The sequence below is a fragment of the Porites lutea genome, chromosome 7, assembly GCF_958299795.1.
Source record: "Porites lutea chromosome 7, jaPorLute2.1, whole genome shotgun sequence".
Classification (NCBI taxonomy): domain Eukaryota; kingdom Metazoa; phylum Cnidaria; class Anthozoa; order Scleractinia; family Poritidae; genus Porites; species Porites lutea.
In genome coordinates, this window is record NC_133207.1 from 16,958,303 (window position 1) to 16,980,802 (window position 22,500).

The 22,500-nt window shown below is 38.9% G+C and overlaps 2 protein-coding genes and 1 pseudogene across 2 annotated transcripts in view; 1 reads left to right on the forward strand and 2 right to left on the reverse strand.

Annotated features, from left to right (window-relative positions):
• Positions 1-2,720, reverse strand: part of LOC140944870 (uncharacterized) — a 4,132-nt pseudogene extending 1,412 nt beyond the window's left edge.
• Positions 1-22,500, forward strand: part of LOC140944521 (uncharacterized) — a 145,898-nt gene that overhangs the window by 101,470 nt on the left and 21,928 nt on the right. The gene's annotated exons all lie outside the window — the stretch shown is intronic.
• LOC140944868 (spastin-like) lies at positions 3,961-22,363 on the reverse strand. Its single transcript, XM_073393972.1, has 17 exons — positions 22,006-22,363; positions 21,179-21,271; positions 17,441-17,524; positions 15,918-16,207; positions 15,218-15,363; positions 15,033-15,061; positions 13,949-14,013; positions 12,713-12,787; positions 12,280-12,351; positions 11,771-11,846; positions 10,131-10,222; positions 9,621-9,700; positions 9,292-9,334; positions 8,761-8,840; positions 7,041-7,111; positions 6,908-6,948; positions 3,961-5,384 (listed from the first exon to the last, which is right to left on the reverse strand). Exons 1-17 carry the CDS (start codon positions 22,313-22,315, stop codon positions 5,265-5,267), a joined length of 1,767 nt encoding a protein of 588 aa, XP_073250073.1. The 5' UTR covers positions 22,316-22,363; the 3' UTR covers positions 3,961-5,264.

Sequence of the window (22,500 nt, forward strand, 5' to 3'; positions counted from 1 at the left end):
TTGGCTGGGAATTAGTTCAGGGGCACCCAACGAGAATATAGTTCAAAACCACCTAAACATAGCTTTGTTAAACTTATTTTAGTTTTTAAACGGTAGATATAGGCATATTTTCAGCCAGAAAAAAGGCTTCCGAAAATTTTAGATGACCTTCTTAGGGTAAAAATCCGTTAAAAATGGGCAATTATACCATTTTTTAGATGTTCGAAAATCCTAGGAGGGGCAGGCAAGCAGAAATTTTACAAAAAAAATTCCGAACATTCTACATCTCAAATCTCTTCCGAACAGGTATTTTCGGAAAATTGACGTTGGGTGCCTCTGTTAGTTAGGAATAATAGCTTATTTTTGGCTGGGAGATGACACGCCAAGCATCGCTGGGAAAAACTTCAATTGTGTTTTTATTCGCACCTCTTATGTTAGCGCCTTGCAGTTAACGTTCACAGTAACGTTATCAAGACTCGAAGTTCGTTGTTGGTGTTGTTATCATTGCTGAATAAATAGGAAATTACCTATACTAAAAAATGGAAGAGAAATTGTCGATTTCTGGAATAAAGCGGTATAATATATTCACTCCACTTCAACGTCTCATAGCATGAGCATTTTGAATGTCTAGTTTTCCTTTTAAGGCTACTTCCTCTATTTAAGATTTGTAGCTGGAAACAATTTTTTAATTTCATTACCTTGCACAGTCAATGTGGCTGAGGACGATACTGTTCCTAGAAAATTTCTTGCTTCGCATGTGTACAATCCACTATCCTGTGACGTCACATCCACAATAATTAGACCATCACGTGACTGGAACATTCGCTTGTCCGCGGGACGGCTGGAATTCCCTTTCAGCCACGTGACCTGAGGCGCTGGATTTCCTTTAACCTCGCATTGCAATGAGGCTATACCAGTTTCGTTCACCACCATTGACACTGGAGGTAACACAATGGAAGGAGCTGAGATGGATTCACCGGGATCGCCCTTGGGCCCTTGAGGACCCTGATCGCCTTTAGGCCCAGGGGGCCCCTGATTTCCTTGAGCCCCTTTGTCGCCTTTTGGTCCCTGCAGTCCTCGAGGACCCGGCGGTCCATGTTTGCCTGGGTGACCAGGTCTGCCTCTTTGTCCTCTGGGACCTCTGGGGCATTTTACAGGACAGGCCAGCTTACCCAAAGCAATTATCAGTCCTCTGACGTCATCAGGATTGACAGGTTTACCTTGTTTTGAGATATCGCTATCATTTCCTGCAGAACGTTTATGACGAATGTGCGGTAACAGGTCTGCAAAAAAGTAAAGAACACGATTTTACATTAGGATTATTATTTATTCGCTCGAAATATACCGCAAGTATATTCGAAGTTTGAAAGCGTTTTTCTTTTTTTGTTTACCATTTTACCAAATTGATATTTTGAAGCAGCTGTAACTGTCATGAAAATTATCAGGCATTTTCCACCAAACTATCAAGTGAAACAATATAACAGTTCAAAATAAACATTATCATAAAAGACGAAAGTAAAAATAACACTTTTAAAAAACAAACTAGAGGGAGGCACGAATGGATAAACTTCAAAGCTTTTTAATCTTCTTAAAAACGAATTGCAATTAAGCGTTTTAAAAACTTGTGTATCGTAAAGAAATTGCAGTCACTGCAACGTACATTTTTTTCAGTGTTCTTTCTAACGTTTGAATTGACTTGACAAGAAGCGCTTTGTATGTTAAATTCTATAACGAGCCCTGTGGAGTGCTAGTGGTTGAAGTATATGAAAGGGTAGCGGGAAATCTGTCATTTCGGTCAAAATACCCAAAGGGATAACGGATGCAATTTATGGCTGTAAAAAATAGAAAAGACGTTCTCTCTCTAGCTTGCGAACAGCAGACGCATTTCCGGTACAAAACAACCTCCCACCTCCACCTCAACGCCCCCCCCCCCCCCCCTCCCCGGGATAGGACAAAGATCGATTACCGTTTCCTTTAAGTTGCGCGTTGTAGCAAATGGTGGTCATAACTTAACCGGAAGCTATTAGGCAAAAGGCGAAAAAGGGGAGGATTGTTACGATCCAGCCTCGTAAAAGATGACATCATTGATATCATTACATTTCGTAACGCACTGCAGCGGTCTGCAGCAGGAATTCTTACAGTTTCAATAGTTATGATAAGCGTTACATTTAGCATTCAGATCAGGGAAGGACACTCGTCTTGTTCCTACTTGTACTTTAAAATTTTAAAACTTAAAAAAAAGAAGTAACTTTAACTTGACCACAGTAAAGAAGAGTTTTTGTGATAAAAACAAACGCAATAATATCCTTATAGTATGGCCTGATTCAAGCCTGATTATTCAGTAACTACTGCATCTCAGTCTTACCTTCACCAGAGTCGCTACGCAACGATCTCAGCACAACAGCAATCGGATCCTCGTGTTCAGGGTTTCTTGGCTTGTTATTTTCTTCTCTTTGCTGTTGAGTCAAAACTTGAAGCATTTGTCGCTGAGCGTGAACTTCGCACTCTAGATGAATCAACGCCACGAAACAAACAGTAAAGCAGATAAATATAATTGAAAAAGCCACATAAATGTTACACGGGCGAGTCTTTGAGATCTCCATGATAATTCAGAGGTTCCTTTTCAACCGTAAGAGCGAATGACCAGCTCGAACGAACCTCGGCGGCGCAGTTCAGCGAATGTATTATGAATAGTAAACGTGCTGCGACGATGAAAAGGCTTTTAATCCTCTCTTCCTCTTTGACATGACCTTGTCACTAGTTCATTTCCGTGCGTATTTAATTTCACTGAGAGATGGTCCACTGGATGATTTCCAGATGTCTAATGGAGGATTTAAGTCATGCCTGCATTAACCCTCGAAGCCCAAATACCCACATACAAATTCTTTTGAGTGATCATGATACATTGCCTTTAACAATTTGATAAAAGATCAATCCTTGGTGATCATTTTAGTAATTCTCATATCCTTCGCTCTTTATGATACGTCGATGCAGTTAGGAGAAAATTGATAGTGGTCACTCCCAAGAGTTAAAGGGTTAACAGGAAATTGGCTTCACTTTGCAAAAAGGTAGTTACAGCCACTCTCGCTTAGTAGAGATGGAGCTGACCCGTCCCTAGTCCCTAGTCGTCTTTGCGTAACGCGTTCAGCGCGCGCAGAGGGTGATGGGAAGGGAAAATTCGACACAGGATTTCCAAGTCGTCTCTCTCCCTCGCTTTCCTCCTTCCCATCACACCCCGTTCGCCACCAGGGAGAGATAGTGAGAGACGACTGGGGACGAGTAAGGGGAAAGGATACAAAAGAAGAACAAGAGGTCTGAATTGGACCCTCCCACTCCCAAACCACCCAGCCCCTAACCATTTTTCCATTTGGCCCTTGCTATGTTTTTCCTCGGTTGCAGTTGTCACGAAATGTCAATGTACCAGGCAGAATGCTCCAACATTAGCCGCAGCTTTAAACATTACAAATACTTTTACACTAAAAGAGGAATGAAGATGTGCAGTAACATTGTATTATGACCGCTTTTTGAGAATCTAAAAATTGTAAACATTAAAACTGTATGAAAATAAAGAGTTCTAAAGAGATCAGCAAGGGACACGCCCTTATTGAAAACCCTGATATGCTAGTACAGTTTAGGGATTTACTTCTCCAAACAGCGCGCAGGTCTACCCTGAGAACCAGAGATTTTCTATCGCGTGCGGCCTGACGCTTCGGTGTCGGTTGCATAACCTTTAACCATTCCTTAGAAAGAAGAAACCGCGCGCCACATCTCTGATTCCCAGTAGCAGCTGCTCGTAAGGTGTCTCCTCATTGGTCGCAGAAAACAATAACGCAACAATGTTTACCATGGTTCCATTGTTTTACGGTCAGGGTAGCAAACCACTTGACTTTTAGGGTTACGAGAGCTACAAGTGGAGCTTTCCGCCCCAGATGTTGAGTCCGCACCGAGAACTAGCTACAGAAACTGAGGTAACTATGATGATTTGTAAAACAATCCTAATTTATTAACAATTTGCGATAACTTTGAGGACCAACACAAAGTCTCTTCATTTTTGTTCTACCCGTTTCATTTTAAATCTTGAGCGGGAGATTAATTAAGGAGTTCAATAGAATCAAATCCGCGAATAACCGAGAACACTGATTTCTTTCCCTGCTGGCACATTAATCTGGTGTGCTTCAATTACATGACATAATTTAAACCAGTCTTTTCAATAATTCCTCTACAGTACCTTTCAAATCTACGTGTTAATTGTCACTTTCACAATAGTAGCCTTCTATAACTTACCGTATTTATTCGATTAAGCGCCCAACCTCGAATTAGCGCCCACCTCGAGTAACTGCCCATCCTAAAGGCAGAAAAAGTTAATAAGCGCCCACCCCACCCCACTCCCTCCCACAAAAACTCCAATAAGAGATAATAAGAGACCCTCCCGAAGACGGAGTTTTCTTCAGAGTATTTTACAGAAACCTTGCGTTGCATCTTCGCTTTTTGTAATTTAGCATTTACTGTTTTGTTGCAAAATATACTACTACACTAGATGAGAATGGTGAAAATTTAATAAGTGCCCAGCCTCGAATAAGCGCCCACTCTCGAGGTCAAAAAATTTAATAACCGCCCAGGGCGGTTAATCGAATAAATACGGTAAGTCACCTGGGTAAACTGTACAAGTACGTACGGTGAGAATGAAGAACTAACCTGTAGACTCTAACGGATGACTCTTGGGGAAGAGCGTTGCGAGACGACACAGAGAACGTCGTCTGTGTATAGGAGACGAACTACTGCAGCATGCAGCGCAGGCAAGCATAATATTTAGGTGAACGATCGACACTCAGTTTTTCCTGTTTACGATTGACACTTTAGATTTTGTTCACAGAGGAAGGAAGAGAGGTAAAAGCTGTGATCAAAGAGGGAGGGCATAGGGCTAAAAGGTGAATTCTTATCCTTGTGCACCCATCCCCGACCCCCACCACCCAAATAAAATGCAGGCTTGCATTGAGAGAGCCAAAAGGGAACTGGGGCGGGGCACCTCATCCCTTGCTTCGCTCCTGTACTATACTATGACGGGCCCGTAATAAGTTCACCACGCGGCAGACGTAAGAAACTGCTTATACAGTTAAACTCCAAGGCGTTTAGCATGAAAGGCATCTCTTAAAATTTGTCTTCTTAGCCTTTCTTTCTCTGCTCGATAGCTAAAACTCTTTCCTCAGTGAGAGTTAATAACTTAATGACGATATTTTTGAATATCAATCCATGTTCACCATTTTTTCTGGTCGATAGCTCCATTCTTAAGCACTGCTTCCATAGAGACTGTTCCATTCCTCGAAGAATTTTAGAGAGTGCGGCGAAAGACTGGGTCGAACAACTTTCAAAGAGTTCCTAAAGTCGTTGTATTGGATGTTCCGCACCTGAAAGAACCAACAGCTTACCAGTGAACAGAGTGTCTTGTTAATAGCGGAGCTCCACCCGCGCGCTGGCGGAGCTTCATAGCTAAGGAAATGTGGTAATATACCCTTCTCAGAAAATTTGGTAATGACGTGACCGTACACCGAGCGAGCGATCGAGCGAGCGACCGTCCGTCCGCACCACAGGTATGCCAATGTAAAATAACTCAATCAACAGGTATGGGAACCCAAATGCGACTCAAGGTTTTATTTGGAAGGAAATCACATGGCCGCTCGGACTTTTAGAAAGAAAAAAGTCGTGTCTTTTTCGGCGTTATTTTTTACGTGTACGCTAACGTGGATAACAGAGAAAGAGCTAGAGCGAGTTATTGAAAATTCGTTGGAAGAAAAACATGGAAATTCAAAGCGGCGGTGAGAAAATGAGAAATGCTAGCGGCCAGCAAGGTGAAAACGAGCGGCAGTGAAAAATAAAAGCGAACATGAACACTGGAAACAAAATATTGGGCAAGCACATACGACAATTTCTCCACAAAAATAGTGTGTAACTAGGAAGTTAGACGTTTTAGTCGTACAAAACAGTGTTGTATTCGTGCAAAACAACGGCAAGGGAAAGACAAAAAAACGTGCTGCACGTGCAAATTTGCTTTTTGCTATAAATTAGAAGAAAAAGTGTGCTGCACGTGCAATTTGTTTTTTTTTTTGCTAATTGGATCTATTAGTCTTGAAGCCATTTTCATTGTCATCCCCTGTTTACGATTTAATTTTTTTTGTTTACGCGTATTATTAACCAGAGCTTCTCTTTTAGCCCTGGCTAAATCTATATATTATAGTAACTGCAAGTGCCATCTGGGTCACAATAGACGACTGATTCCTGAGACCCGGACGAACTCAGACCGGCATGAGTTCGTATTGGTCTCCACACATTTCTTTTCATGCGTTTACATGGGACCGGCCTGAAAATGAACTCAGACCGGTCTGACATCGTCTCGGTCGCTGACCCGACGCGAGTTACTTTGGTACCGGACTGAGACCCTACCGTTCTCATGAAAAAAGGGGAACGAATCACAGACCGGGTCCATAAATAGTATGTTTCTTTGCATGGCTCCATCATTTTTGCTGATTTTACTGATAACATCAGTAAACAAGACTTCTAAATTAAACCTTTTCTACTGGTCTCGCCCCGCGTAAGGGAATCCAAGACAGTCTTGGATTCTGGCTTCCACGCTGTGGATTCCGGATTTGTCAGTAGAACTTGTATTCTGGATTCCAGTCGTTATTGGGATTTCGGATTTTTTTTCACTTAAATTCAGGATTCCAAAACCCAGGATTCCGGATTCCAATTTTTTTCCGGAGTCCGGATTCCACAAGCAAAAATTTTCCAGATTCCGGAAGGTACCGACAAACGGGCAACAAAAACGTGCAACTTGTTTTGCAACATTTTGTTGCCCGTTTTTCCGTACCCCTAAGATACTCTTCGTTTTTGTTGACAAAAAAAAAAAAAAAAAGATTTAATTGTAATGACCCACCTTAGATGCATCGACAGACTGTATTTGATCAGGACGAAGGTCTGAAAAACAAAAAGAGCATATTAATCACATTCATGACGTGCATGTTCCAATCAAAGATTAGTACAAAATAACTACTGAAGTCATGTCTCACCCCGGATAGGTCCAAGTGCTGCATCGCGAGCAAGCGCAGTAAGGTCACTTCCAGAATAACCTTCGGTTTGTCTAGAGGATAGCAGAGAAAGAAAGGAGCTGTTAACGACAAACAGAATCACAGTCCCTAAGGTCTTCATGCTATCTAGATGAAGGTCAAGAAATGAAGAGCTGTAGGAAATATTCAGAATTATTCTTCTTCCAAGTGACGTTTTTCTTCAACATCCTTTCGCCTTAAAATCAAGGCTGTGATCTAAGCAAAACTGAAGAGAATTCACTGCTCTATGCTGGTGTCCAGCATAGGATTTCAATATACCCTTACCGTAAATGATCTATTAAACGCCCGGGACGTTTATTAAATTTTAAGGGTCCAAGAGGAGGCGTTTAAAAGAGAGAGGCGTTCATTCTTGTTACTTTTATTACAATATGCTTTCGGCCAAAAACGTTTGTGTGTTCACAGAATCTCGACTGCGGGCTGACGGCTTTTGCACTCCAAGGTTTCTAATTTAATTTTTTTCTATTTGCTACAATCAAGAGGGTACTTTAAAGAGTGCGCACCGAGATCACGAAGATCAAAGAGCGCTATCCTTACTTTGAACTTGAAATTGAACATGACATAATACACAAACCGATGTTAATCAAACAATGAAATTAATAAATTGATTGATTTTGCTCTATTTTGCTATTTCCTAGTATTCTGGAGCAATTTTCACGGGGGGCGTTTATCAGAGAGGCGTTTAATATAAACTTAACAGTGTAGGGGGAGCGTTTATTAGATAAGAGGCGTTTATTTGAGAGTGAGTGCTTATTAGATCATTTACGGTACACGTCAGTTTTTCTCAACTTTTGACATGGACAATTTACGGAACATCCGTCGTCACCACTGTAAAGAGCGCCTTAAAATTGGTGAAATTGCCAAGTTTGAAAGTAATTTGTTAAAAACTAACGAAGATATAGCTCCTCAAAGATGCGAAATTTTACAGACGTTTGTATGGTGGTGGTGGTGGTGGGGGGAACCATGTGAACGTTTGAAAATTACCACAACTTTGCGGACCTATATCTTCACTCGCTTAAGACGTATCACTTTCAAACCTGGCAATTTTGCTAATTTTAAGGCGCTCTTTCAAATGATGTCGACGGATTTTCCCTAACTTGTCCATGTCAAAGTTGAACCACGCAGTGGAAGGGTCTATTAAAAAACAAAAATTTCTTAGTAGCCCAAGAACAAAAGTAAGGCTCCAGGGTCTAACTGGCACTGCTAGAGCACAGCCTTAATTAAGTCATTTTCCTTTGAAACATGTGACAAGGCGGCCATGTTGGGGGTCAACACAATAGAATTTTTACATGAAAATAGAGTTTAGTTCCCAGAGGAGAAAATGCTTTTGTTCGGGGCCCGCCGGTTACTGATAGGCCGATTAGCGTTCATCCAGGATTAAAATTTTGTTCCGTTTTTGTTCTTTACGTTCCTATGCATTGCTTAGGGTAACATTTAGTGTTATCATTACTGCATCTCGTAGTAAAGGCGCAACAGTATTTTGTAACCTCGAGTTGCATGTTCTGAGACGAGAAAGCCGTGCTTGAAATTTGCCTTAATCGTGGGTTAAACTTAACCATCTTTCCAGGAACCGGGCCCGGAATACTAACATGGCCGCCGTGAGGTCACGTGCAGACCAGCAATACCCGTTGCGCACATACTTGATATAAAAACAACATCATCTTACCTGGATAACGTCTCCATTTCCGCGGAGCTTAGAGGGTTGTGATGCTTTACCAGAAGCTTGGACAGAAGAACTTTTCTTGTCTTGAGTTAAAAACGAAAATAAAGAGTTTTTTGAATCTGTTTTTTTGGGTTAAACCGACGTGTTAGTATCATAAATACGGTCCTGTGCTCACAAGTTTTGACGGTTGCCAAAAGGAAGTAAGGATGTTTAAAAGAAAATATAACTGCTTACAAAACACTTTAAGAACTGGAGGGTATCTTTTTCACTCGAATTTTGCTTTCTTTGGCCGAAAGCTAGATTGGTGTTTAACTTGAGTTCAGCATATGAGCATATGAAGGGTGCTTATTATGTTATTCAGCACACGCATCCTGTAATGAGGAAGCACTATTTTTGTTATTTTTCACGTAATGACAAACAAAGAATTTTGCCAACATGGTCGATAAAAATCCACACTTATTAGGGTACAATGGCAATTGACAAAAAGAAAGCAATTCAGTAAGAACAAAAAAAGCAATGGTGATTTGCTCAAACCTCTTTGTCCGGAAGGGGTACATATACTCTTTTTACAAATCGCCTGTAACCAAGAAATATATAGAGATTAGAAAGTCGGTAAATTCTGAAAATGAAACTCCAAGGTATTTGTGGATTAAGCGACGGGGAGGCGGGGGATTTACGCCTTCGTCTTGGATTTTTTTTATTTGGGAAAATTCTCAGGGCCTTTATTTTTGCACACGGAAGTTCGCGAATTTCTGAAATCCGCAAAAATAGCGTTTATGAGTCCAATATCTTAGTAGGATGGGTGGATGAGTGAAGAAGGGTGAAATTACAAAGTTTGTGCCCAGCATCCTTGATAGACCTACCTAAGAGCTGCATCGTCTAATTCTTGGGGTCTATTAGTAGCTCCCATCACTAATATTCTCTCATTAGGATCAGCAATTACCTAAATAAAAAAAAGCCAATTTAGCCCTGCAGGCGAAAACCTGATTCAACCAGTCAAAGAGTCATTTGAGCACAATTTGAGCATACAGCCATATCGAATGCCTACTTTAGTCCACGCTGAGGCTCAGTTCAGCCCTAGATGCACGATTAGACTGTATTGGCCCTGATTAAAGGAAACTAATTAGACCCCAAAACTAGTACTGCATTTGCAGTTTTGACTTGAGAATTATGCAACTCAAATTTTCAACGAAAAATCTATGTTGAAAAAGACAGTCTTGGCCTTCGAGTGCTAAAAGAATTATGCTACCCCAGTTAAAAAAGTCCTGCAGGCTGCAAGAATCAAGCCCGTAGCCCTACGCTGGTAGATAGTGTTAGGGGGAATTTAAGCTGATATACTTTTAGCATATCGACAATGAAGTTTTTGCACTAACCCCGTCAAAGGAAACTAGAAATTCCGTTTTCATTCTTCTACTATGTTCCTGTTCACCTTCTTTTCTTTCACACAGTAACGAATCCACTTCATCTGAAAACGTCAATCACAATAACTAACAGTTTGTAACTTGTTTGGCAAAAATTAGCAGGTGAATATGATGATTCATCCCATGTAAGGTAATCCAGATTCCGGAATCCAGGAAATTTTTTCTTGTGGCACCCGAAATCCTGGACTATGGAATCCGGAATTCAGCTTCAGTGGAATTCACATTCCACTGAATGGGATTAAGAATCCAGTATCTCGAATTTGGAATTCACCAGCGTGGAACCCAGAATCTAACACATACTACTTATTAACCGTGAGTGAGGTCATTACAAGGAAATCTCAGACTGCGGTCTGAGATTTCCCTGTAATGGCCGAACGGACGAGATTAGTAAGTTATTTATTGTATGGCCTTTTTATTATGGACCTGAGCCTGCGATCAATTAAAACAAACAACTGGTCAGCGATTAACTTTAAAAAACACGTCAGCTCAATGAGTTGTACACTTAAGCCCCCGTTACAGTCAGGTGACACCGGTCATCGGATACCCTTTTTGAAAGCTGTCAATTGACCATAACATGGATGTCCATAAGGATGTCCACTATCAAGTTAAACACAGATTATATATCCCTTGGACACCTAGCTAGTAATGCCCGGTCATTACAAGAAACAGCCAATCAGAGCGCGCGTACTATTGTAGCCATATAATAACGACTTGGTTACCTTACACGATCAAATACATGTAGGGTTCTGTGATGGTAGGAGAGGTGGGTCTGTGTTTTATCTCGAAAATCGGGCATGGGCTAAGCCATTGCATTATTTTCTCAGAGAGGAAACCTTTCTTCGCAATTATTTCTCCCAACCCTTTATCCCTTTGGAAAATTCTACAACCAAAGTAGCGTGCCACCCAAGGGAGTCTGCGCTTTGTGTAACAGTTATCGAAAAAAGCGACCAGACTGAAGACGTCTAGGTCAGTGTTCGCCTGTACTTCTTATACAGTAACTACACCACAGCAATAACAATCAAAGAATCGGTTAAATTTGACGTATTCCTGAGTACAAGTGTGCAGAATTGAAGGCTTCAAGCAGAGGGTACATGAAGCAAAACGAACACAAAACTAGAACTCAGTCGATCGTCCTTGAAGAATACTCAGGCCTAGGCCAAACGTCGAACTTTTCATGAGACAAACCAAACTCTAATTTGATTCGACCTAAGTTGAGTTAAGATCGTCTGTCGAGTTAGACGTCGAACTTACGACGGGTCGAACCAAACAACGGAATCAGACAAAATAGCAATTTTAGCCGGCCATAATAAATTTTCTCCCGAATGAAGCTAAATATACATCAAATATACACACAGTGTACAAATTTTTACTTTATCAGTATAGTTCTTCGCATGTGTAGATCGCCGTTTGTCGCGGAGCCGATCTTGAGACATTCTATCCGCCTGCACGATCCAAACTCATTCAGACGATCTTAACTGAGCCAGACATCAAACTTTTCATGAACTTAACTCACTAAGTTTGGTTCGTCTCATGAAAAGTTCGATGTTTAGCCTAGGCCTCAGGGTCTGAAGTGATAAGGAGTTTTTGCTTACCAATAAATATAATACTTGGTTGAAGCTCTCTCGCGACAGCAAACAGAGCTCGGACAAGCTTTTCACCTTCACCAACCTAAAAACAAAGTGTATTCATTTTGTTACCGATAAAACTCAGAAAGAGATATATTGAAAAAAACGTCACCAGAGAATTTTCTGACAGTATTGTAAAACCACTCTTATATATTAACACTTTACTTTTACACGTGACTCTAAATTTCATAGACACTTAAAGCATCGAATAAATGACATTTATCACAGGTCCGTCCGCCGAACGGAAGGCGCGAACCGCCATGGGATCTGGGGGTATGTCCTTAAAATCTAGAAGCATCTATTTTAAGTTAGGCCATTATTACTATTATTTTTTGTTTTATAACTAGAAGAATTTCTTCCAAAAAATCAGTCTCCTTCCACTAGGGATTATTTTTCTAGTTTCTAGTAGTCTCTCCTCTTTCCAACTATAGCCCTGCTTTCACAGTAAAATTAATTAATTAAATTAAAACTTTTACCCATTTTGAGGTCAACGAGGATGCACTTATATTGAAGAATGTTGCTTTCGATTCACTTGCAACAGCTTTTGCCTAATAAAAAAAAAAGCCATACTAAAAAAAGGTTTTCTACATGCAACAAGAATGAGACATAACAGTGAGAGTATCTTATTGTTGTGAGAAACCAAAAAAAACTTGAGACACCTCTAACACAACAAGTACATGACAAACCGGTAATTTCTGAGCAATACACAGTTGTAAATACAGTTTTGCTATAAGCATATTAAGTAATAATCATCTTACCAAAACATTAAGTTTTGCCAGTAATTTTGCCAGTTATGATATATGGGTAGGTTTCTTACTACGACAGTTCTGTTAAGTTATATATGAGGGTAGCTTTTTTATAATAAAAAATTAATTAAAATAATGACTTGTTGTTATGAAGCTTTCTTACCAGCATAGTTTTGCCATTTCCTGGAGGACCAAACATTAGTAGCCCACGTGCAGGAGCTCTAAGACCAGTGAAAAGCTGTTTGGAAACAGAAGGAAGAGTATTAATGCATTAACCGTTAATTAATTCTTTGTTAAAGGAACGAAGGAATGTACTAACTTTTCCTAACATAGTTAATTCTACTGTCTGTTAATAATTTTGCACAAATGGCGCATAATAAGCTATGATTTAACTTTATCTCTTGGGACATAATTTACTTTCCTTAGTTCTGTAATATAAGGGATGGACCATTGGAAATAATCGGAGGTGGGGCGACAATTCCCAACAAAAATTTCTGCAAGGGAAACTTGTCTAAAAAAAATCCTGCAAGCAGTGCTACCTAAAAGCAATAAGTCATATGCCCAAGAAAAAAATTGCTGCAGACAAGCGGGCTTTTAAAAAAAATTCATGCAACAAAAAACTCCCCCCTCCCCCCTTCCGGTTATATCTAATGGTCCGTCCCTAAACAAACATACATCAAATAGCACAATGGCTATTGAACAAGGTTTGGTATGATGGTAAACATACATGTACACTGGTAATAAAAGAATATAAACTGCAGTGATACAGTAGATAAAACCACACCAGACCATAGTACACACATCATTGAGGGCACTTTGAAATTACTCGTACAAGATAAAGTTAATAAATTAGAATAAGGCTACAAAAACAAAATAAATATGGAATATTCAACATAAGATTTAAGGGCCCAAAGTATCGAGTTCTAATGATGAAAATTCTAAAACCTTCTCCCTTCCTAACTTCAAAAATCATTTAAAAGTGATCTTGTCAAAGATTATTAGTTATTTACATGTATTCTTATTAGCAATTGCGTTGTTTCCTATAATTATTTGGTAAATTAATGTTGTTATTAATTCTGTTGCCTTTATAAGTTTTCTTCTATAGTTTGATATAATTATTATAATTTGTTACTACAATGTAGTTTTCATAGCTCTTGTGTGCTCTTCTTATATTAATATTTTATATCCACTTATTCCTTGATAGCATAGTAATAGGGTTTTTCCTCTTCTCTTTCTTTCTTTTTGCATTTGTGCTTCAGTATGCTGCTGACCTGTAATTTATTTCTACTTAATGCCGATGTCAATTGGCTGCCTGGCTCTGCTAGCCCCTATGGTAATTCCAGGCAACCAGTACTCATCTAATTCTACTTTCAATACTTCACTGAACTACAAGAAATACCTCAGGCCTCAAATATGGCAGGATCACAATTTCTCGTAGAAGTTTCTTCGCCCCATCTGCCCCAGCTGGAACAAAATAGAGAAACAGAAGATATAGAACTAATAAATCAATTTAGTTTCACTTTACAACCCCTCCCCACTGAATTTCTAATGACCCTCAACGGGGTGGGCATCAATTTTCTGGATGGAAATAATATACAGAAATGAAATTATCGTGAAATAGAATTAAAGTGTATTATCAAAAGACTGCTGTTATATTCACATTAATTTTTTGCCTTAATATTATTTAAATTTATAATGTGAAAGTTTGACATACAGTTGAAGTTCTCTACAACGGCCACCTTGCGGACAGGAAGAAAGTGGCCATTGTAGAGAGGTGGCTGTTGCAGAGAGGTTAAAACAAGAGTGAATGTATGGATGTACTGTCCGCCAAAAAAAGGCTGTTGTAGAGAGGCGGCCATTGTGGAGAGGTGGCCATTATTGGAAGTTTGACTGTAATGAAAAATGACTGTTTTATTAACATATTCCTACTACAATATACATATAATTTAAGAACAGATCGGTAAAAAAGCAACTGGCAGAATGCAAAACAGTTAATTTTTACAGCATGATCAAGGAGTTGAGACTTGGGTCAGATTCTGAAACACAAAATGCTTTAACTAGTAGTTAGAGCAGGACTAATGGTCTGAATCTTGGCAGCATGTTGCTGCAACATGTTTGCAGCGGCAAGTGAAAATCTTTTTTGAAAGTCTTTGTCTCCATGACAGGACTTTTTAACCACTACATATCTCATAAATTCAGACTGATTTGATGTTATGCAACGGGTTGCAGGGACAAAATTCTATTGTGGAGAGCAAGATTTTCACAAAAACTCCCCAGTACAAATGAAGCAACCTGTTGCTGTGACATGTCACCGCAAACTGGGGCAGTGATTTGTCATCATTATGTGTTCCACTGACACGTCAGCTAGTGTGCTCTGACCCTAAACCCATAACTGCATATTGCGAGTCCAGAGCCCTAAACACACCGCAATGCTGGTACCTCATGTCTTTGTACTGCAGCCATGATTATTATATGAAACCTACCTATGTCATCAAAGTGAACTGGTACCCCACTAAAAGACAAAAACAAATACAAATGGAGTGTTTCAGAGAATTTCAATATTTATAATCAATATTATTATTTTCAAAAAAACAGCTTACAAAAACAGACAAACATGCCAGACACAAAAATATAAAATTACTATTAAAAATGAAGAACAACTTTGTACCTCTCAATAATCTCGTCCAAGATGTGATTTGCTAATTTCGAGTCAACATTTTTGAGGTGTGAAATTTTCTTCCTGTGCTCACTAGCTTGTTTGTTTTTTGCATTCTCAGCATCAGCTGAGGCACCAGGCCTTCCTGGTGGTTTTGTCTGAAAATACAATTTACACAAGATGGTTCAAATGCAATGGAAACCTCCCTTAAGCAGACACCCTAGCAAAGCATTTATAGATTGGACCAACTGAGAAACAAGACAAAACAGTGACACATGCAAGATCACTGTCTAAACTCAAAACTATGATATGGGTTGTGTATTGCACATTTAGTGCAGAACCTTGCATTGTGCAAATTAAGGGCCACTTGTAGGAGTCAAAAGGAAAAGAACTAAAGAGAGAAAAAAAATTGAAAAAAAAGGGAGAGAGAAAGGAAGGAAGGAAGAAAAGAGAAAACAACATTTACCAAACAGAAACAGTTTCTCCAAGTTTGGAACCCATGATTCTTCGCTTGCCAGGAAAAGTCCTTACCACTACATAAGCTAGACAAGCAAGTACATTATTAATAATGTTAAAATATTCTCTTTAAAGCAATTTTGCAGTGGAACTTCTGCCAGAAAACGCTGGTTGAGCCACATGAAAAATTTAAATTCAAAGACAGCATTTTTCTATCCATTCCTTTAGCATTGCTATCTATAGTTTTCATGCTCACCACTGAAGGATTCTTTCTGCCTGTTACTGGACTTCGCCCAGGAACTGTAGGTCTTGATGATGTAGTTGGCTTCTTTGTTACAGTTCTTCCATTAAATTTAGCATTTGAAATAGGTTTAGATGTGCTATCTTTAGCATTTGATATCTTTTTAGTTGTTGTTGTGCTTTTTGTTGTGGAAGTTTTATTACTACTCTTGGTAGATTCTTCAGATTTAACTTCAGCAGTGACCTCCTCCACCAGTCTGTCAGCTTCTTCTTGATTAATGCTTGAGGCTGATAGCAATAGCGCTACTGTAATAGATAAGAAGGAGGAATAATTGACGAGGTGTGAGGAATAAGGCCCCAACTGACTCCTGATATATAAGATTAACATACAAGTCATACCCTGTATAGCCTTACCAAAAACAAATATGGGATGATACATAGATGTACAGTGATGTGGACCTAACAAAGCTTAACCATGTTTGGCCCATACACGTATCTGACAATGGTATGTGAAGGTAATGATAAAGTCTTAAAATTAATTTTTCTTATTCGCAGTACGGTTTCTGGGGCATTTTTGCACATATTTACTCATTGGCAAAGATTATTTCTAGCGTCAAAATTTGACAGTATGTACATCATGTAAGACGTCATATAATGTCCTATATCATTCCCATTGGGGGCCGGGTCAATTTTTCGGGGGGTGAGAGGGGGTCGTTGAAATTCCGGTGGGGTAGTGAAAAAAAGACAGTCTCCCAATTTTAGGTCTCTAGAGGTTGGCATCTCTGCTAACCCCCACCTGGTTAGCTCACTTGGGAGAGCACTGGTCTGCCAAGCGGGAGGTCATGGGTTCGAACCCCAGCCAGACCAACACTCAAGGTCTTTAAATACATGTAACTGAGAAGAAAGTGCTGCCTTTGTAATGACATCTGCAAATGGTTAGACTTTCTAGTCTTCTCAGATAAGGACGAAAAACTGTAGGTCTCGTGTCACAGCATTTTCAATGATCTGTTCATGAGGGACGTAAAAGAACCCACACCACTGTTCGAAAAGAGTAGGGGACGTAGATCCCGGTGGTGTGGCCAACCTCTACGGGTTGTGGGATTGGGTAGGGATGGCACCTTGCGTGGGACCCATGAGTTCTGTTCATGCCCATTCCCTCTGGGCAGGCCTGTGTCCAGAAAAGCTGGTAAAAACTAAAACTACACCACCCCAGGTACATGTAACATTCACTTTGAAAGTTACATACGATTTCCTCGAGAAAAATTCATTATTTTATTTTGAGAATCTCTCCCATTGAGTTTCCCTCTCAAAAGACAAATGTACATGTGGGTACATTATGTACATCTCTTTTTAGCTATTTTAATATTCCCTTGAACATTTTTTGTTTTTAATGATAATTTATTATTAATTTCCTTGAAGAGTAGAGTCAAGAAGCTACAGTTATACACAGAAAAATCTTTACGTGTAAATTAAATTATTTTGTGACAAATAACCTTAATTATAATAACAACTTGATACATGTATTACTAATTGACATACCCAATTCATCTAATCTTTCTCTGGTGTTAGTCAAGGTTGATTTCATTTTATCTTGAAGTCTCCTTGCCTTTCGCCATTCCTCTCCTGTAAAAAAAAACAACAACAGCTGTCAGTCAAAAAAGACATTAAATAGCCCTGTCAAGAAGAATGGGAAACAGAGCTGTGTCTTGAAAACTTCAATGTCTTGGTGTGATGTTGTGGATTAGAGTACAACAACACACTGCACCCTCTTTACATTAACATGTCAACAGCAAGCTCAGACATCAGCATACAAGGGTGCCATTGGCAGCCACTATCAGTTCATATACGAGCTTACTGTAACCCACCCATAGCCCATGACATGAATGATGCTTGAAAGGTAGACTACACCACCGGGAAAACTTCCCCTGCTCTTTTCAAACAGTGTTGTGGGTTCGATTACATTCCCTCCAATTTGACTAATGACAGAAGGATGAAAAGAGACAAGGCCAACGGTTTAACGTCACCGCCCAGTGAAGCGATCATCCGAACTGAGACAAAGTCTCAAATCACAGCCAGCATGATTTAACCAGTTGTTTTTTAAAGACCCTGGTTGTTGGTCTGGCTGGAGTTTCAGCCCAAGACCTCCTCCCACTCAGCAGACTGTTGCTCTCTCAACTGCTAACCAGGTGACATTGCCTTTCTGAATTAAAGGCTAAGGTTGTTGGTCATTTTGAAGTTGTTAGCAAAATGAATAAAGTGCACAGCAATTTGAATATTGCTAGTCAACACAGCATTAATGTATATTTAACAAATCAACAAAAATGGCAGCCAGTCCATGGTGTATACTCTTGTGGTTGAGGGGATGTACATTATTTGTATGGTAATGGTAGTTCAATGTACATGACTGTATGGTATAAAACCTTTCATGATTTTAACCAATATTAACAGGCTCTTTGCAATTTTATCCACACTTACTACAAACTCACAAAATAACTTTCTTTATCAGGAAGACCGGAAAAACTCCAATAATTTATATATAAGGGTGGGTACAAATACAATCTATTGTTTGGACCACATACTGTACAAGTCATGTATTATTACCCTTCAAAAACTTTCTTTCAAGGAATTTAGAAATTTACATACATAATCCAGAATTTGCCCTTATGTCTAAATGTTTTTTACTTTTATAATTTAGGATTTGCTTCAGCAATCTGCTTTTCTCTTCAGCTGTTTTAATGTTCTAAAAGAACTTGCTGTGCTTCACTGAGCAGCTACATGTACATACATGTTTTTTTCCACATTGGATGTTAATTCCTTGGAAGGTGTATTGGAAATGCAGATCTTGAAAACCCACAGTGATTCCCCGACTCCCTCTTCAACACACATGGGAAATCAAATTGGTGGATAATTACTGTGTACCTCCTTGAAACAAACATGATTGAAACCCAGAATCTGTCGTTCCATCTCATCTCATTCCAAGCAACGACATTTGAATGTATTATGAGTAAAACCAGCCCAAGAGTATGATCAATTATTCAAACTTTTGGTTAACATCTGTGGCACTTTTGGCACGTCACAGCTGTTTTGTGTTGTATGAAACTTTTGTCACCAAGAAACCCCCTGAAGGTCAAGTGAAGAAAGCATAAAGTGAAGATTGTGTTAATGCTTTCAGCTTAACTTTAATGTATGTAGGGAATCTGCGTAACATACTTCATTCATTGTTTGTGCATTCAGTTTGTAATTAACAACTTTTGGATTAATTGGGGCGGTTCTTTTGAGAGTTTCTCTAAACCATTACAGCAAGATCCTTTGTGAGTTGGAATTGAATTCAAATTTTGATTGTATTTTTTCATGAGAGTCACAAATTGCCTTGTTTTTTAACTTTCCCGCATCCAATGCCCTTGGCCCAAGGCTCAAGGGACATCCCGAAAAATTGTGCGATTTTGGCACAATAATTTTACCTTTTTCCTTTTTTCCTTTCCTCAAAAAGTTTTTATCCCAGTAATGTCACAAATGGATAGCTACAATGTTACACTTTGAGGCTGTCATAGGTAAGGTGGTGTTGAGTACCTTTTTTCTTTGTGTTTTAACAACCCTTCGGATGACGATTGTTTGTTTAACTCATCTGAGTGTAATATTATGTTCAAGAGCTCATTTCTCGCAAATCCTTGATTTATATAACTTTTTGTATCAGTGGGCTTAGTGGGCTTTAATGTGATCAGCTGCCCCTGGTTGCCCCTGCAGCTGTTACAGCTGCTTTTGATTTTTTTGTATGATATGTGGAGTTAGCTTCAGTTTGAAAAAAAAAAATACATTAACTGATGTTATGTATGGCTGAATCTTCTCATTGTTTTTGTACTTGAAACCAATTTTTGTTTTTTTGGGAGCAAAATTATTTTGACACATTTGATTTCTTGCTTGTGTCTACAGCGAATGAGGCTTATAATAATAATATTGAAAGAGTAAGCAAATTCCCCCTTTCTGTTTCTTGGTATTGGAGCTTTTAATTCTGTTTAGCATGTTGGAGTAGAATCCTACAGAACTGTTTCTAGTGATTTCTTTTCTTTCTGGGTTTTCAAGCCCACTCAGGGTGATCCCAAACAGCTTTTTTCCTGAACAAAAGATTACTTATGATTGTTGTAGACACAATGGTTTCTGAGGTGAAGTGTGCATATAATTTATTTCCTTTTACATAGTAAAACTTAAAAAAATAACAGCTTATGTAGCATCAGAATCAAAGCAGTAGTGAATTTTTGACTGTATGCCTGACTGACATTTTATGTCACTGAAACCAAATGTTGTTGACATTGAACTTTTTTGTTCTTACATAATAGTTACTGAGAGACCTTGGTACAAAAATATATTTTCACAGGTTTTTTGTACGTGTGTGCCCCAAGTCCTAGTGTGCTTCCCTGTTATCAAATTAATGTGATTTTCTCTTTTCATTTGGTGTAAACATTGACATCCCGCATAAACACCTTCAGGTGTCTTCTTCTTTGAGCTAAAATGCCTAAAAAGCCCAATTTACAAGAAGCATTATAACCTGTCAACAGGACAAGTATAATTGATTACAATCTTATCCACAAGCCAAAAAATTAAGAATTCCAGTGCACTAAAATACACTTTCCAGTCCCTCTCCCCAAAATTCAAATAAAAATACAATAATGTACTTGTTGGCTTCTTTGAAGAAAAAAATGTAAACCCCCTATTAAAAAAACCACCATCCTTAGGAGCAGCACAGATAAAAAAAATTGGCCTTGTAATAGCCTGAGACAGATTAGACATAAACAGGTGTTACATATATACCAGTAGGTCAAAATATATTTCATAAACAAGTGAAAACTAACAATAATTATAATGTTCCGTTTTTTCAGTGACCTTGTGATGGCATTATCAAGAAATGAGAAAGGAAAACATCAGCAAAAATTAATATAGAGACAGTATGTTGTTGGTACAGGTTGCTTTTACTTGTTATGTATCACAAATCATAATTAATAAGAATGAAATTCAGGTTATAATGGGTGGATTCTCAACACCCTTTGTCTCCTAGCTCTGATTCAATGAATAATAAGGGCTACAGGGTTGGCAATAAACCTAGGTCTAAAAAACTTAACTTGAAATACGGTAATTAATTTTGACCAGTTCAACACAGGCCAGTTTTAAAAGGTCATAAAATTATTCTAGTAAGAGTATGTTCAAAATGAACACAAATCGCAACCAAGCAACAACCAAATACACTGATAACGAGTATATGTATATACTATACACCTTACATACCTTCTTCGTCACAACTTATTTGAAGTCCAATCTCTAACTCACTTATGCCTTTTTTGTAAAAATCCACTGCCCTTTTCTTTGACACCAGCCCTCCTGTAAATAATATTTCATGCAAATAAACTTCAAGTTTTACTGTTATGTCCGTCTGTAAAACAGCAACGGAATTCTTGTTCTTGGTCCCAACCTGTGCACCACAATTTGAGCATTTCCGGTAATTTATTGAGTATGTTGGAGCTCAGAGCAAGGATATTGGCACTGCTTTGAGATGTTACTAATATAACTGGGTTACATTACGTCTGCGACACAGGCTCCCCTGGGATAGGGACAAGGCTTCTTAACAATGAAAAAGAAAGTTAAACTGCTGTTCCCTGCTTTTCACAAGTTTTGCTGTTCACTGGATAAAGCACTATCCACTGGATAGAGATTATTTTTATATCCCATGGATACAGTGCCATCCACCTTTTGAACAACGGGGGCCTGTCTTCCAGATCCTAACTCCCAAGATAAGCTCCTTAATCATTAAATAAACAAGCAAATTTAATCAAAATGTGTTAAATTTACAGTAAAAAATTGTACATTTTATCATGCAACATTTGCTACATTTATCATGAACCATTTTAATTGTAATTATGACTTCAACTTTTGATTTTCAACGAGTAACTAGACCCAAAAATTACTCTTTGACTGGCCTACCGAGCAGCAAGCTTGCTTGAACTGTTTGCTTACTTTTACTTCTTTACTTTTTCATTGACAAGCTAAGCAGTATAAAATAATAGAGCTACATGTAAGTCAAAGTAGCTGCTTATGAAAACGGGGTGTTCATTTACCTTTCTCTTCATCGATCTCTAAAGCTTTCGTTATATAACCATAAGCTTGCTTATGGTGCGTTCGAAGATTTAATATTTCTTCCGGCAAACCATCATCAGTTTCGTCCAAAGAGTTTTGATTCGTGAAAGGTTTTGAAGGAGTACGGGAGGCCATGAATGAGGATCTTGGTTTTCGAGCTAATGATCTCGTTCTCTGTTTAATACCGAATAAATTTGACCACAGCAGCGTTACCAGCACAAAGTAAAGAGCATTCCATAACGAAACAAAGGGATAAGCTACTAATGAGAAATAGTCTCCATTACGAGGCATTTAGTGATCAAACCACAACTGGATACACATGACATAACTTCCTCTTTTAGGAAAAGCTAAGAGTGTGTCTGAGAGTTTCACTCTTTGGAGGAATAACAAACCAGCGGTAACACCATTAGTCTTATGCGCGTAGCACATAGCGCAATCTGTCCCATTTGCCAAGTTCGCAGCTTCGCACCCGGGGA